Below are 17642 nucleotides of genomic sequence, written 5' to 3' on the forward strand. Positions count from 1 at the left end.
TTATTTAATTGGTTTAAATAATATTTATTAACCATTAAATATGTGGTTTTGGGATCGACCAACGGGCATAAACCTAATAGGTCTAATTGTCTTAAACAGTATTTCATTTTATTTAATCGCATTTTCTAGCTTTACGACAAGCAGCTGGCAGTACATTACTAAATAGTAGACTGGCCACGTGGACTTGCAAACAGCGCTTATTCACACCATGAGGCAGATCAACTGAATAAAACTGGCTGAAAATGTTTGGTTCTAAAAATCGCGATGGAAAAACAAAATTCGCAAATTTTTTCGCCAAACCGAAAATTCATTATATATAATATAAATACATATGTATTTGAGTTCTTTTGTGTCATTATTAGTTGAATATATATGAGTTACCTGGTATTTGTTTTATATTTTATCATACATTTTAATAATAATTTTTTTTATTCACGTTCATGTACTTTTTATTACGACATAAAACCATTTAAATGTCAATGTTTTTGTGTTGTCAGTTGTTATACAATTCACTTGATATTTTATTGGATATATCAATTCACCTTCAAATGTGGACTCTCCTACATTCCTAATGGACTCTCAAAATATAAGGTCATGAGTCCATGGACTCTCAATATTTTTGGATGAATAAGAACCCTGACCTGTATTAAGGCCTCTCCCTACATTTTTCAAATACAAAGACATACAGCCGAGATGACAAATTTAATAAATTGATATTTGTAAATGAAGACAAATGAAGTGAACAAAAGGAGAGAGAGAAAGAGAGAGAGACAGAGAGAGACAGAGACAGAGAGACAGACAGACAGAGAGGGAGGGGAGGGAGGGAGTAGTCTCAAAACATTTAATATTTGTAATGAAGTGTTGGACAGATTTGAATATATGCATGTATGTTCTTGGTTACTAAGGTTTGGATCACCAAATAATGTTACAATCGAAATAAAAATAATTAGACAAGTGGGTATTACAAACCACATGGTAAATAGGAAAATAGTGCAAAAAGTGTTCAGCGTCTTCAATATTAATGTTATTATGTGTTAGGAATACATAATGGTCAAATGATTAGAGTCAGGGTTTAGGTTTGTGCTATTTTTTATTACTGTACTTGGAGCAGAGGGATATCTCTGCTTGTTTTAACATCTTTTTTGTGGAAATTTTTATTAATTTAACAAAGGTTATGATGACATCACAAATCCTCAAATATAAAGGCAATAGATAATATCCACTAAACAATTTCTATAATGATAGTATTTATTCATATTTTGCTTGTACTTCATTTATTTCTGCTAAATTAATTACTCCATTATTGGCAGTGTTTGCTAATTGTATTCCACCATCCATTCCACCACCACTGCCCCCCCCCCCCCTTTTTTCTTTTTTTTAAAATAATAATAATAATAATAAAAATTAAAATAAAATAAAATAAAATAAAATAAATAAAATGTTTAGATGACTGGCAATAACAAGTGAGACGCAGCTTGTACACTATATTTCTTCCAATTATTATCTGGTCAGAATAGCTCATTTGTGCTCACTAAAAGTAAAGTTCATTACCAAAAATAAGACTCACAAGATAGAGGAAACCTGTGGCTGTCACATAGGCTACACAAAAAGCAACAAAGGATGTTTTATATGCACCCTCCCATCGAAGTTGGGAAATAAAGGTTATGGTCATCAAACATCATATATAATATAGTAGCTCAACTGTAGTCTGTTTGCATCCAAATGGATCCCATTAAGTATCATGTAACTCTACAACGGATGATGTTAAATTTCTTATAAAAATAGATTATTAAGTTTTAAATCCATACTAGTTCACCTAAAAACAAATTGGTAAAACAATCTCAAAAACAATTAACAAATTACCATCAAATTATACAGTTTAGGTTAAATGTCCTCTTAAAGAGATGAAGGCAGGCGATGGAACACCCAAGGTAGGCAGGCGATGGAACACCCAAGGTAGGCAGGCGATGGAACACCCAAGGTAGGCAGGCGATGGAACACCCAAGGTAGGCAGGTGATGGAACACCCAAGGTAGGCAGGCGATGGAACACCCAAGGTAATGCAATTGCATGCAGTTCTGCCATTAGCCTCTGGGTAGGATAACCATTACCAGTGAAAAAACCCCAAGCTCTTCCAGTACTCTGTTGTCACCCTGTATTATAAATAGATTTCATCTATAGATACAATTTGATAGTAATCTGGTAAGAAACTTTTTTATTTATATATACATTTAGTTTTAAAATGTTATGAGAATTGATATGAGTTTAAAATGTCATAATATGTTTTTGCATGAGTTTTACCATTATTATTAATATATAGAGGTTATTACCAGAGTGTTTTTCGGTATCGTCAATATCATATATTAGGAATAAAAATTGTATTATGTGAGCCTCTGGCGAGCATAATACATTATTTTTATTCCTAATATATGATATTGACGATACCGAATTACACAAGGGTAATAATCTCTTTATCATATAAGCTCAAGCTTAATACAGTGTGTTTTTGTAAACTGTACATGCAACTTTAATTCCAGTCCGCCATTACTAGATATTCAAATGATGTAAGAATATGTGGCGCGGTGTACTTTTGAATGGAAATTACGTCAAACTTGAATGACGTCATTTTGGATGTCCTTACATCAAAATAAAGTTATGCCAAACGTTTTTTGTTTTCTAAAGGCTGGACAGCTTTCAGTGTCAAATTGCCATTGAAATGTTTTTATTTGATGACTATGAATGCATATGTCAATCATGGAGTGTCACCCAAGTACGTTTGCATAAATGTCAATAAACCTAGTGCCGAGACCTCGACTAATTTACATCTAATTTGCAAAGTTATCAAATTCTTAAAGTATGTGATCTAAAAAATATCACATACTTTGATTGTACTGAAAAAGTAAGATATTATATGATAAATGAATTTATTTTCTGACACAGACTATAACATTCAAGGCATCCCACCTCCATTTAGTACTTGGCTATGTCCAACCAAACTGACGACATTCATTAAGAAAAAATCATTTACTTAAATCCATCAAGGTATGAAGTATGTATGCATGGGTACACTTTCTGAGTTCTACCGATCGAGTCTGTGTATGACATTAAAAAACACATTCAATATCATTGTCTGTTATTAACCTGTGAAAAGCTAATGCCTGGTTAATACTTCAGGCGGTAAGAAGCCAGCAGGCCCAGCTGCTAAAGGAAAAACACCGACACCTAAAGCTGTTGTGAAACCCAAAGAAAAGGTTTGGACAAAAGAAGATGACGCTGCCCGGGTCATCCAGACAAAATTCAGACAGTTTTGTGCCAAGAGAAACCTGGAGAAGAAGAAAAAAGAAAAACAGGATTATGATGAGCTCATGGAGAAACTTGAACGAGAGGTTAGTTAATAGAATGGAGAAACTTGAATGAGAGCTTAGTAAATAGAATGGGGAAACTTGAACAAGAGGTTAGTTAATAGAATGGGGAAACTTGAACAAGAGGTCAGTTAATAGAATGAAGAAACTGGAACGAGAGGTTAGTTAATAGAATGGGGAAACTTGAACAAGAGGTTAGTTAATAGAATGGAGAAACTTGAACAAGAGGTTAGTTAATAGAATGGGGAAACTTGAACAAGAGTTCAGTTAATAGAATGGAGAAACTTGAACAAGAGGTTAGTTAATAGAATGGAGAAACTTGAATGAGAGGTTAGTTAATAGAATGGAGAAACTTGAACAAGAGGTTAGTTAATAGAATGGAGAAATTTGAATGAGAGGTTAGTTAATTGAATGGAGAAACTTGAATGAGAGGTTAATAGGATGGAGAAACTTGTGTGAGAGGTTAGTAGGATGGAGAAACTTGAATGAGAGGTTATAAGGATGGAGAAACCTGAATGAAAGGTTAGTAGGATGGAGAAACATGAGTGAGAGGTTAGTAGGATGGAAACATTATTGAGAGGTTAGAAGCATTGAGAAGTATGAGTGAGAGGTTCGAAGGATGGAGAAACTTGAGTGAGAGGTTAGAAGATGGACAAACCTGAGTGAGAGGTTAGTAGGATGGAGAAACTTGAGTGAGAGGTTAGAAGGATGGAGAAACGAGTGAGAGGTTAGAAGATGGTGAAACCTGAGTGAGAGGTTAGTAGGATGGACAAACATGAGTGAGAGGTTAGTAGGATGAAGAAACTTGAGTGAGAGGTTAGAAGGATGGAGAAACTTGAATGAAAGGTTAGTAGGATGGAGAAACCTGAATGAGAGGTTATAAGGATGGATAAACTTGAGTGAGATGTTATAAGGATGGATAAACTTGAGTGAGAGGTTATAAGGATGGAGAAACTTGAGTGAGATGTTATAAAGATGGAGACACTTGAGTGAGAGGTTAGGATACAGAAACTTGAGTGAGAGGTTAGTAGGATGGAGAAACTTGAGTGAGAGGTTATAAGGATGGAGAAACTTGAGTGAGAGGTTATAGAGATGGAGAAACTTGAGTGAGAGGTTAGAAGGATACAGAAACTTGAGTGAGAGGTTAGTAGGATGGAGAAACTTGAGTTAAAGATTAGAAGGCTGGAGAAACTTGAGTTAGAGGTTAGAAGGATGGAGAAACTTGAGTTAGAGGTTAGAAGGATGGAGAAACTTGAGATAGAAGTTAGTAGGATGGAGAAACTTGAGTTAAAGGTTAGAAGGATGGAGAAACTTGAATGAGAGGTTATAAGGATGGAGAAACTTGAGTGAGAGGTTAGTAGGATGGAGAAACGTGAGTGAGAGGTTAGTAGGATGGAGAAACTTGAGTTAGAGGTTAGAAGGATGGAGAAACTTGAGTTAGAAGTTAATTAGATGGAGAAACTTGAGTTAAAGGTTAGAAGGATGGAGAAACTTGAGTGAGAGGTTATAAGGATGGAGAAACTTGAGTGAGATGTTATAAGGATGGATAAACTTGAGTGAGAGGTTATAAGGATGGAGAAACTTGAGTGAGATGTTATGAAGATGGAGAAACTTGAGTGAGAGGTTAGAAGGATACAGAAACTTGAGTGAGAGGTTAGTAGGATGGAGAAACTTGAGTGAGAGGTTATAAGGATGGAGAAACTTGAGTGAGAGGGTATAAGGATGGAGAAACTTGAGTGAGAGGTTAGAAGGATACAGAAACTTGAGTGAGAGGTTAGTAGGATGGAGAAACTTGACTGAGAGGTTACAAGGATAGAGACATATGAGTGAGAGGTTAGTAAGATGGAAAACGGAAAACAAGAAGTTAGTAACATGGAGCTTTAGCATCAGCTTAGTTAGATGTATACATTTTATTACTGTTATTCTTTAATTTTTTTCTTTAGCAGGGTACTGGTAGATGTGTCTTATACTCAAATTGGCCTCCCCAGAAATGTAATGTGATTACTGTACAGTGTGAATGAAGAAATTAGATAACTAATGACTATGTTTATTGTGAATATACAGACTAAATAACAAATGACTGTTTATATCAGGCCTATGTACAAATTGTGCGAATGCAGCAAGAAGAAGCAGAACGTGAGTGGAAAAAAGAGGAAGAAGAACGGAAGAGAAAAGCTGAAGAGAGAAAGAGAAAGAAACGATTGCTCGAAGCTGCATTTGATGGTGACAATGATGAGATACTCTCAATTCTGAAAGAGGTAGAACCAATTTGCAATGATGTTTAATACTTTATCATTAAATGGTGATCATAACATAGTGATAACATATTTAAGAGAAATTAACTAAATTCAAATTATTTAATACTCTTAATTATTTAATGTAAAAAATATTTTTATTAATTTAGCATGAATTTGTATCCTCTAATTTAGTAGAATGTTCAGCTTGAATCCCAACCAGTGATCCTCAAATGACAGTCACAGCACATGGTTTACTGTTGGTGTTGAGAGCCAGGGAGCGATGTCTCACAACATTATTAGTATGCACAGATAGAAGTCAAGATAAGAATAATGTGTTTAATAATGTTTAAATGTGTTGCAGGTGTCAGACTTGGATAACAAAAATGGTGTAGGAAACGACATCATTGGTCAAGCCTTGAGAAACCGTCACCTCATGGCCATGATAGACTGTGAAGATGCCAATGAAAACACTCCGCTTTCTGAAGCAGCAAGTACGTAGTACATAGTTACTCCACATATTATAGACTCTTATTTACTCTCTGAAGTACCAAGTACATAGTACACAGTTACTCCACATATTATAGACTCTTATTTACTCTCAGCAGCAAGTACACAGTACATAGTTACTCCACATATTATATGCTCTTATTTACTCTCTGAAGCAGCAAGTACACAGTACATAGTTACTCCACATATTATAGACTCTCTTATTTACTCTCTGAAGCAGCAAGTACATAGTACATAGTTACTCCACATATTATAGACTCTCTTATTTACTCTCTGAAGCAGCAAGTACACAGTACATAGTTACTCCACATATTATAGACTCTCTTATTTACTCTCTGATTTACTCTCTGAAGCAGCAAGTACACAGTACATAGTTACTCCACATATTATAGACTCTCTTATTTACTCTCTGAAGCACCAAGTACACAGTACATAGTTACTCCACATATTATAGGCTCTTATTTACTCTCTGAAGCAGCAAGTACACAGTACATAGTTACTCCACATATTATAGACCCTATTATTTCCTCTCTGAAGCAGCAAGTACACAGTACATAGTTACTCCACATATTATAGACTCTATTATTTCCTCTCTGAAGCAGCAAGTACACAGTACATAGTTACTCCACATATTATAGACTCTATTATTTACTCTCTGAAGCAGCAGGTACATAGTACATAATTACTCCACATATTATAGACTCTATTATTTCCTCTCTGAGGCAGCAAGTACATAGTACATAGTAACTCCACATATTATAGACTCTATTATTTCCTCTCTGAAGCAGCAAGTACACAGTACATAGTTACTCCACATATTATAGGCTCTTATTTACTCCCTGAAGCAGAAAGTACACAGTATATAGTTACTCCACATATTATAGACTCTTATTTACTCTCTGAAGCAGCAAGTACACAGTACATAGTTACTCCACATATTATAGACTCTCTTATTTACTCCCTGAAGCAGCAAGTACACAGTACATAGTTACTCCACATATTATAGACTCTCTTATTTACTCTCTGAAGCAGCAAGTACACAGTACATAGTTACTCCACATATTATAGACTCTCTTATTTACTCTCTGAAGCAGCAAGTACACAGTACATAGTTACACCACATATTATAGACTCTCTTATTTACTCTCTGAAGCAGCAAGTACACAGTACATAGTTACTCCACATATTATAGACTCTCTTATTTACTCTCTGAAGCAGCAAGTACACAGTACATAGTTACTCCACATAATATACTCTTATTTCCTCTCTAAAGCAGCAAGTACACAGTACATAGTTACTCCACATATTATAGGCTCTTATTTACTCTCTGAAGCAGAAAGTACACAGTACATAGTTACTCCACATATTATAGACTCTTATTTACTCTCTGAAGCAGCAAGTACACAGTACATAGTTACTCCACATATTATAGACTCTCTTATTTACTCTGAAGCACCAAGTACATAGTACATAGTTACTCCACATATTATAGACTCTCTTATTTACTCTCTGAAGCAGAAAGTACACAGTACATAGTTACTCCACATATTATAGACTCTTATTTATACTCTCTGAAGCAGCAAGTACACAGTACATAGTTACTCCACATATTATAGGCTCTTATTTACTCCCTGAAGCAGAAAGTACACAGTACATAGTTACTCCACATATTATAGACTCTCTTATTTACTCTCTGAAGCAGCAAGTACACAGTACATAGTTACTCCACATATTATAGACTCTCTTATTTACTCTCTGAAGCAGCAAGTACACAGTACATAGTTACTCCACATATTATAGACTCTCTTATTTACTCTCTGAAGCAGCAAGTACACAGTACATAGTTACTCCACATATTATAGACTCTCTTATTTACTCTCTGAAGCAGCAAGTACACAGTACATAGTTACTCCACATATTATAGACTCTTATTTCCTCTCTAAAGCAGCAAGTACACAGTACATAGTTACTCCACATATTATAGGCTCTTATTTACTCTCTGAAGCAGAAAGTACACAGTACATAGTTACTCCACATATTATAGACTCTCTTATTTACTCTCTGAAGCAGCAAGTACACAGTACATAGTTACTCCACATATTATAGACTCTCTTATTTACTCTCTGAAGCACCAAGTACATAGTACATAGTTACTCCACATATTATAGACTCTCTTATTTACTCTCTGAAGCAGCAAGTACACAGTACATAGTTACTCCACATATTATAGACTCTCTTATTTACTCTCTGAAGCACCAAGTACATAGTACATAGTTACTCCACATATTATAGACTCTCTTATTTACTCTCTGAAGCAGAAAGTACACAGTACATAGTTACTCCACATATTATAGACTCTTATTTATACTCTCTGAAGCAGCAAGTACACAGTACATAGTTACTCCACATATTATAGGCTCTTATTTACTCCCTGAAGCAGAAAGTACACAGTACATAGTTACTCCACATATTATAGACTCTTATTTACTCTCTGAAGCAGAAAGTACACAGTACATAGTTACACCACATATTATAGACTCTTATTTACTCTCTGAAGCAGCAAGTACACAGTACATAGTTACACCACATATTATAGACTCTCTTATTTACTCTCTGAAGCACCAAGTACATAGTACATAGTTACTCCACATATTATAGACTCTCTTATTTACTCTCTGAAGCAGAAAGTACACAGTACATAGTTACTCCACATATTATAGACTCTTATTTATACTCTCTGAAGCAGCAAGTACACAGTACATAGTTACTCCACATATTATAGGCTCTTATTTACTCCCTGAAGCAGAAAGTACACAGTACATAGTTACTCCACATATTATAGACTCTCTTATTTACTCTCTGAAGCAGCAAGTACACAGTACATAGTTACTCCACATATTATAGACTCTTATTTACTCTCTGAAGCAGAAAGTACACAGTACATAGTTACACCACATATTATAGACTCTTATTTACTCTCTGAAGCAGCAAGTACACAGTACATAGTTACTCCACATATTATAGACTCTCTTATTTACTCTCTGAAGCAGCAAGTACACAGTACATAGTTACTCCACATATTATAGACTCTCTTATTTACTCTCTGAAGCAGAAAGTACACAGTACATAGTTACTCCACATATTATAGTCTCTCTTATTTACTCTCTGAAGCAGCAAGTACACAGTACATAGTTACTCCACATATTATAGGCTCTTATTTACTCTCTGAAGCAGCAAGTACACAGTACATAGTTACTCCACATATTATAGACTCTCTTATTTCCTCTCTGAAGCAGAAAGTACACAGTACATAGTTACTCCACATATTATAGACTCTTATTTCCTATCTGAAGCAGCAAGTACATAGTACATAGTTACTCCACATATTATAGACTCTCTTATTTACTCTCTGAAGCAGCAAGTACACAGTACATAGTTACTCCACATATTATAGACTATTATTTCCTCTCTGAAGCAGCAAGTACACAGTACATAGTTACTCCACATATTATAGACTCTATTATTTCCTCTCTGAAGCAGCAACTACACAGTACATAGTTACTCCACATATTATAGACTCTTATTTACTCTCTGAAGCAGCAAGTACACAGTACATAGTTACTCCACATATTATAGACGCTATTATTTCCTCTCTGAAGCAGCAAGTACACAGTACATAGTTACTCCACATATTATAGACTCTCTTATTTACTCTCTGAAGCAGCAAGTACATAGTACATAGTTACTCCACATATTATAGACTCTCTTATTTACTCTCTGAAGCAGAAAGTACATAGTACATAGTTACTCCACATATTATAGACTCTCTTATTTACTCTCTGAAGCAGCAAGTACACAGTACATAGTTACTCCACATATTATAGACTCTATTATTTCCTCTCTGAAGCAGCATGTACACAGTACATAGTTACTCCACATATTATAGACTCTCTTATTTACTCTCTGAAGCAGCAAGTACATAGTACATAGTTACTCCACATATTATAGACTCTTATTTACTCTCTTATTTAGTACATGCTTAGATTTGCTTAGAGAAACATATATGTCATGTCTGTGCAACTTTCACAGATGAAAATTACAATTATGATCAAGATTGTTATGCATCTTTAAGTATAGTTTTTGTTCTTTTTAATACGACAGACAATAATTAATAGTCCAGACACCAGTGGACAACTGTGTTAAGCAGTAGTTGATAGACTTGTATGTGTGTCTGTTCATTCATTCATTTGCTCATCATTTACCTGGTGTTCTGCTTTAGTCACTTTTAACTCTTCCTGGGTGTTTTGTGTTTCTCTGATGCATGTTTCCATGGTTACAGGTGGGGGACACCCTGACACTATTTTACTGCTACTGGAGAAAGGTGCCAATCCAAACAGCCGAGGACAGTTTCAGAGAACTCCATTATACCGGGCAGCTTTTGCTGGACATCTAGAAGCATGCCAGGTAAAGTTGAGAATGTTTCACTGTGGGATGTACATGCCAGGTAAAGTTGAGAATGTTTCACAGTGGGATGTACATGCCAGGTAAAGTTGAGAATGTTTCACAGTGGGATGTACATGCCAGGTAAAGTTGAGAATGTTTCACAGTGGGATGTACATGCCAGGTAAAGTTGAGAATGTTTCACAGTGGGATGTACATGCCAGGTAAAGTTGAGAATGTTTCACAGTGGGATGTACATGTCAGGTAAAGTTGAGAATGTTTCACTGTGGGATGTACATGTCAGGTAAACTTGAGAATGTTTCACTGTGGGATGTACATGTCAGGTAAAGTTGAGAATGTTTCACTGTGGGATGTACATACCAGGTAAAGTTGAGAATGTTTCACTGTGGGATGTACATGCCAGGTAAAGTTGAGAATGTTTCACTGTGGGATGTACATGCCGGGTAAAGTTGAGAACGTTTCACTGTGGGATGTACATGTCGGGTAAAGTTGAGAATGTTTCACTGTGGGATGTACATGCCAGGTAAAGTTGAGAATGTTTCACTGTGGGATGTACATGTCGGGTAAAGTTGAGAATGTTTCACTGTGGGATGTACATGCCAGGTAAAGTTGAGAATGTTTCACAGTGGGATGTACATGCCAGGTAAAGTTGAGAATGTTTCACAGTGGGATGTACATGCCAGGTAAACTTGAGAATGTTTCACTGTGGGATGTACATGCCAGGTAAACTTGAGAATGTTTCACAGTGGGATGTACATGCCAGGTAAAGTTGAGAATGTTTCACTGTGGGATGTACATGCCAGGTAAAGTTGAGAATGTTTCACTGTGGGATGTACATGCCAGGTAAAGTTGAGAATGTTTCACTGTGGGATGTACATGTCGGGTAAAGTTGAGAATGTTTCACAGTGGGATGTACATGCCAGGTAAAATTGAGAATGTTTCACAGTGGGATGTACATGCCGGGTAAACTTGAGAATGTTTCACTGTGGGATGTACATGCCAGGTAAAGTTGACAATGTTTCACTGTGGGATGTACATGTCAGGTAAAGTTGAGAATGTTTCACTGTGGGATGTACATGCCAGGTAAAGTTGAGAATGTTTCACTGTGGGATGTACATGCCAGGTAAAGTTGAGAACGTTTCACTGTGGGATGTACATGTCGGGTAAAGTTGAGAATGTTTCACAGTGGGATGTACATGCCAGGTAAAGTTGAGAATGTTTCACTGTGGGATGTACATGCCAGGTAAAGTTGAGAATGTTTCACTGTGGGATGTACATGTCGGGTAAAGTTGAGAATGTTTCACAGTGGGATGTACATGCCAGGTAAACTTGAGAATGTTTCACTGTGGGATGTACATGCCAGGTAAAGTTGAGAATGTTTCACAGTGGGATGTACATGCCAGGTAAAGTTGAGAATGTTTCACAGTGGGATGTACATGCCAGGTAAACTTGAGAATGTTTCACAGTGGGATGTACATGTCGGGTAAAGTTGAGAATGTTTCACAGTGGGATGTACATGTCGGGTAAAGTTGAGAATGTTTCACTGTGGGATGTACATGTCAGGTAAAGTTGAGAATGTTTCACAGTGGGATGTACATGTCGGGTAAAGTTGAGAATGTTTCACTGTGGGATGTACATGCCGGGTAAAGTTGAGAATGTTTCACTGTGGGATGTACATGCCGGGTAAAGTTGAGAATGTTTCACAGTGGGATGTACATGCCAAGTAAACTTGAGAATGTTTCACTGTGGGATGTACATGCCAGGTAAAGTTGAGAATGTTTCACTGTGGGATGTACATGTCAGGTAAAGTTGAGAATGTTTCACTGTGGGATGTACATGTCAGGTAAAGTTGAGAATGTTTCACTGTGGGATGTACATGCCAGGTAAAGTTGAGAATGTTTCACTGTGGGATGTACATGTCGGGTAAAGTTGAGAATGTTTCACTGTGGGATGTACATGTCAGGTAAAGTTGAGAATGTTTCACAGTGGGATGTACATGCCAGGTAAAGTTGAGAATGTTTCACAGTGGGATGTACATGCCAGGTAAACTTGAGAATGTTTCACAGTGGGATGTACATGCCAGGTAAACTTGAGAATGTTTCACAGTGGGATGTACATGTCGGGTAAAGTTGAGAATGTTTCACAGTGGGATGTACATGTCGGGTAAAGTTGAGAATGTTTCACTGTGGGATGTACATGTCAGGTAAAGTTGAGAATGTTTCACAGTGGGATGTACATGTCAGGTAAAGTTGAGAATGTTTCACTGTGGGATGTACATGCCAGGTAAAGTTGAGAATGTTTCACTGTGGGATGTACATGCCAGGTAAAGTTGAGAATGTTTCACTGTGGGATGTACATGCCGGGTAAACTTGAGAATGTTTCACAGTGGGATGTACATGCCAGGTAAACTTGAGAATGTTTCACAGTGGGATGTACATGCCAGGTAAAGTTGAGAATGTTTCACAGTGGGATGTACATGCCAGGTAAACTTGAGAATGTTTCACAGTGGGATGTACATGTCGGGTAAAGTTGAGAATGTTTCACTGTGGGATGTACATGTCAGGTAAAGTTGAGAATGTTTCACAGTGGGATGTACATGTCGGGTAAAGTTGAGAATGTTTCACTGTGGGATGTACATGTCAGATAAAGTTGAGAATGTTTCACAGTGGGATGTACATGTCAGGTAAAGTTGAGAATGTTTCACTGTGGGATGTACATGCCAGGTAAAGTTGAGAATGTTTCACTGTGGGATGTACATGCCAGGTAAAGTTGAGAATGTTTCACTGTGGGATGTACATGCCGGGTAAACTTGAGAATGTTTCACAGTGGGATGTACATGCCAGGTAAACTTGAGAATGTTTCACAGTGGGATGTACATGCCAGGTAAAGTTGAGAATGTTTCACAGTGGGATGTACATGCCAGGTAAACTTGAGAATGTTTCACAGTGGGATGTACATGTCGGGTAAAGTTGAGAATGTTTCACTGTGGGATGTACATGTCAGGTAAAGTTGAGAATGTTTCACAGTGGGATGTACATGTCGGGTAAAGTTGAGAATGTTTCACTGTGGGATGTACATGCCGGGTAAAGTTGAGAATGTTTCACTGTGGGATGTACATGCCGGGTAAAGTTGAGAATGTTTCACAGTGGGATGTACATGCCTTGTAAACTTGAGAATGTTTCACTGTGGGATGTACATGCCAGGTAAAGTTGAGAATGTTTCACTGTGGGATGTACATGTCAGGTAAAGTTGAGAATGTTTCACTGTGGGATGTACATGTCAGGTAAAGTTGAGAATGTTTCACTGTGGGATGTACATGCCAGGTAAAGTTGAGAATGTTTCACTGTGGGATGTACATGTCGGGTAAAGTTGAGAATGTTTCACTGTGGGATGTACATGTCAGGTAAAGTTGAGAATGTTTCACAGTGGGATGTACATGCCAGGTAAAGTTCAGAATGTTTCACAGTGGGATGTACATGCCAGGTAAACTTGAGAATGTTTCACAGTGGGATGTACATGCCAGGTAAACTTGAGAATGTTTCACAGTGGGATGTACATGTCGGGTAAAGTTGAGAATGTTTCACAGTGGGATGTACATGTCGGGTAAAGTTGAGAATGTTTCACTGTGGGATGTACATGTCAGGTAAAGTTGAGAATGTTTCACAGTGGGATGTACATGTCAGGTAAAGTTGAGAATGTTTCACTGTGGGATGTACATGCCAGGTAAAGTTGAGAATGTTTCACTGTGGGATGTACATGCCAGGTAAAGTTGAGAATGTTTCACTGTGGGATGTACATGCCGGGTAAACTTGAGAATGTTTCACAGTGGGATGTACATGCCAGGTAAACTTGAGAATGTTTCACTGTGGGATGTACATGCCAGGTAAAGTTGAGAATGTTTCACTGTGGGATGTACATGTCAGGTAAAGTTGAGAATGTTTCACTGTGGGATGTACATGTCAGGTAAAGTTGAGAATGTTTCACTGTGGGATGTACATGCCAGGTAAAGTTGAGAATGTTTCACTGTGGGATGTACATGTCGGGTAAAGTTGAGAATGTTTCACAGTGGGATGTACATGCCAGGTAAAGTTGAGAATGTTTCACTGTGGGATGTACATGCCAGGTAAACTTGAGAATGTTTCACAGTGGGATGTACATGCCAGGTAAAGTTGAGAATGTTTCACTGTGGGATGTACATGCCAGGTAAAGTTGAGAATGTTTCACTGTGGGATGTACATGCCAGGTAAAGTTGAGAATGTTTCACTGTGGGATGTACATGTCGGGTAAAGTTGAGAATGTTTCACAGTGGGATGTACATGCCAGGTAAAGTTGAGAATGTTTCACAGTGGGATGTACATGCCAGGTAAACTTGAGAATGTTTCACTGTGGGATGTACATGTCAGGTAAAGTTGAGAATGTTTCACTGTGGGATGTACATGCCAGGTAAAGTTGAGAATGTTTCACAGTGGGATGTACATGCCAGGTAAAGTTGAGAATGTTTCACAGTGGGATGTACATGCCAGGTAAAGTTGAGAATGTTTCACTGTGGGATGTACATGCCAGGTAAAGTTGAGAATGTTTCACTGTGAGATGTACATGTCGGGTAAAGTTGAGAATGTTTCACAGTGGGATGTACATGCCAGGTAAACTTGAGAATGTTTCACAGTGGGATGTACATGCCAGGTAAACTTGAGAATGTTTCACTGTGGGATGTACATGTCAGGTAAAGTTGAGAATGTTTCACTGTGGGATGTACATGTCACGTAAAGTTGAGAATGTTTCACTGTGGGATGTACAAGCCAGGTAAAGTTGAGAATGTTTCACTGTGGGATGTACATGCCAGGTAAAGTTGAGAATGTTTCACAGTGGGATGTACATGCCAGGTAAACTTGAGAATGTTTCACAGTGGGATGTACATGCCAGGTAAACTTGAGAATGTTTCACTGTGGGATGTACATGCCAGGTAAAGTTGAGAATGTTTCACTGTGGGATGTACATGCCAGGTAAAGTTGAGAATGTTTCACAGTGGGATGTACATGCCAGGTAAACTTGAGAATGTTTCACAGTGGGATGTACATGCCAGGTAAAGTTGAGAATGTTTCACTGTGGGATGTACATGCCAGGTAAAGTTGAGAATGTTTCACTGTGGGATGTACATGTCGGGTAAAGTTGAGAATGTTTCACAGTGGGATGTACATGCCAGGTAAACTTGAGAATGTTTCACAGTGGGATGTACATGCCAGGTAAACTTGAGAATGTTTCACTGTGGGATGTACATGTCAGGTAAAGTTGAGAATGTTTCACTGTGGGATGTACATACCAGGTAAAGTTGAGAATGTTTCACTGTGGGATGTACATGCCAGGTAAAGTTGAGAATGTTTCACTGTGGGATGTACATGCCGGGTAAAGTTGAGAACGTTTCACTGTGGGATGTACATGTCGGGTAAAGTTGAGAATGTTTCACTGTGGGATGTACATGCCAGGTAAAGTTGAGAATGTTTCACTGTGGGATGTACATGTCGGGTAAAGTTGAGAATGTTTCACTGTGGGATGTACATGCCAGGTAAAGTTGAGAATGTTTCACAGTGGGATGTACATGCCAGGTAAAGTTGAGAATGTTTCACAGTGGGATGTACATGCCAGATAAACTTGAGAATGTTTCACTGTGGGATGTACATGCCAGGTAAACTTGAGAATGTTTCACAGTGGGATGTACATGCCAGGTAAAGTTGAGAATGTTTCACTGTGGGATGTACATGCCAGGTAAAGTTGAGAATGTTTCACTGTGGGATGTACATGCCAGGTAAAGTTGAGAATGTTTCACTGTGGGATGTACATGTCGGGTAAAGTTGAGAATGTTTCACAGTGGGATGTACATGCCAGGTAAAATTGAGAATGTTTCACAGTGGGATGTACATGCCGGGTAAACTTGAGAATGTTTCACTGTGGGATGTACATGCCAGGTAAAGTTGACAATGTTTCACTGTGGGATGTACATGTCAGGTAAAGTTGAGAATGTTTCACTGTGGGATGTACATGCCAGGTAAAGTTGAGAATGTTTCACTGTGGGATGTACATGCCAGGTAAAGTTGAGAACGTTTCACTGTGGGATGTACATGTCGGGTAAAGTTGAGAATGTTTCACAGTGGGATGTACATGCCAGGTAAAGTTGAGAATGTTTCACTGTGGGATGTACATGCCAGGTAAAGTTGAGAATGTTTCACTGTGGGATGTACATGTCGGGTAAAGTTGAGAATGTTTCACAGTGGGATGTACATGCCAGGTAAACTTGAGAATGTTTCACTGTGGGATGTACATGCCAGGTAAAGTTGAGAATGTTTCACTGTGGGATGTACATGCCGGGTAAAGTTGAGAATGTTTCACTGTGGGATGTACATGCCGGGTAAAGTTGAGAATGTTTCACAGTGGGATGTACATGCCAAGTAAACTTGAGAATGTTTCACTGTGGGATGTACATGCCAGGTAAAGTTGAGAATGTTTCACTGTGGGATGTACATGTCAGGTAAAGTTGAGAATGTTTCACTGTGGGATGTACATGTCAGGTAAAGTTGAGAATGTTTCACTGTGGGATGTACATGTCAGGTAAAGTTGAGAATGTTTCACTGTGGGATGTACATGCCAGGTAAAGTTGAGAATGTTTCACTGTGGGATGTACATGTCGGGTAAAGTTGAGAATGTTTCACTGTGGGATGTACATGTCAGGTAAAGTTGAGAATGTTTCACAGTGGGATGTACATGCCAGGTAAAGTTGAGAATGTTTCACAGTGGGATGTAAATGCCAGGTAAACTTGAGAATGTTTCACAGTGGGATGTACATGCCAGGTAAACTTGAGAATGTTTCACAGTGGGATGTACATGTCGGGTAAAGTTGAGAATGTTTCACAGTGGGATGTACATGTCGGGTAAAGTTGAGAATGTTTCACTGTGGGATGTACATGTCAGGTAAAGTTGAGAATGTTTCACAGTGGGATGTACATGTCAGGTAAAGTTGAGAATGTTTCACTGTGGGATGTACATGCCAGGTAAAGTTGAGAATGTTTCACTGTGGGATGTAC

The 17642-nt window shown here is 37.9% G+C and overlaps 1 protein-coding gene across 1 annotated transcript in view; it reads left to right on the forward strand.

Annotated features, from left to right (window-relative positions):
* The window catches only part of LOC121376460 (IQ motif and ankyrin repeat domain-containing protein 1-like), a 39115-nt gene that overhangs the window by 483 nt on the left and 20990 nt on the right, over positions 1–17642 (forward strand). Inside the window, exons 2-5 of the mRNA XM_041504334.1 lie at positions 3174–3385; positions 5455–5619; positions 5960–6089; positions 10445–10569. Of these exons, the coding sequence (XP_041360268.1) occupies positions 3174–3385; positions 5455–5619; positions 5960–6089; positions 10445–10569 (632 nt within the window). The remainder of the gene's footprint in view (positions 1–3173; positions 3386–5454; positions 5620–5959; positions 6090–10444; positions 10570–17642) is intronic.

This window comes from Gigantopelta aegis, chromosome 6, assembly GCF_016097555.1.
Source record: "Gigantopelta aegis isolate Gae_Host chromosome 6, Gae_host_genome, whole genome shotgun sequence".
Classification (NCBI taxonomy): Eukaryota; Metazoa; Mollusca; class Gastropoda; order Neomphalida; family Peltospiridae; genus Gigantopelta; species Gigantopelta aegis.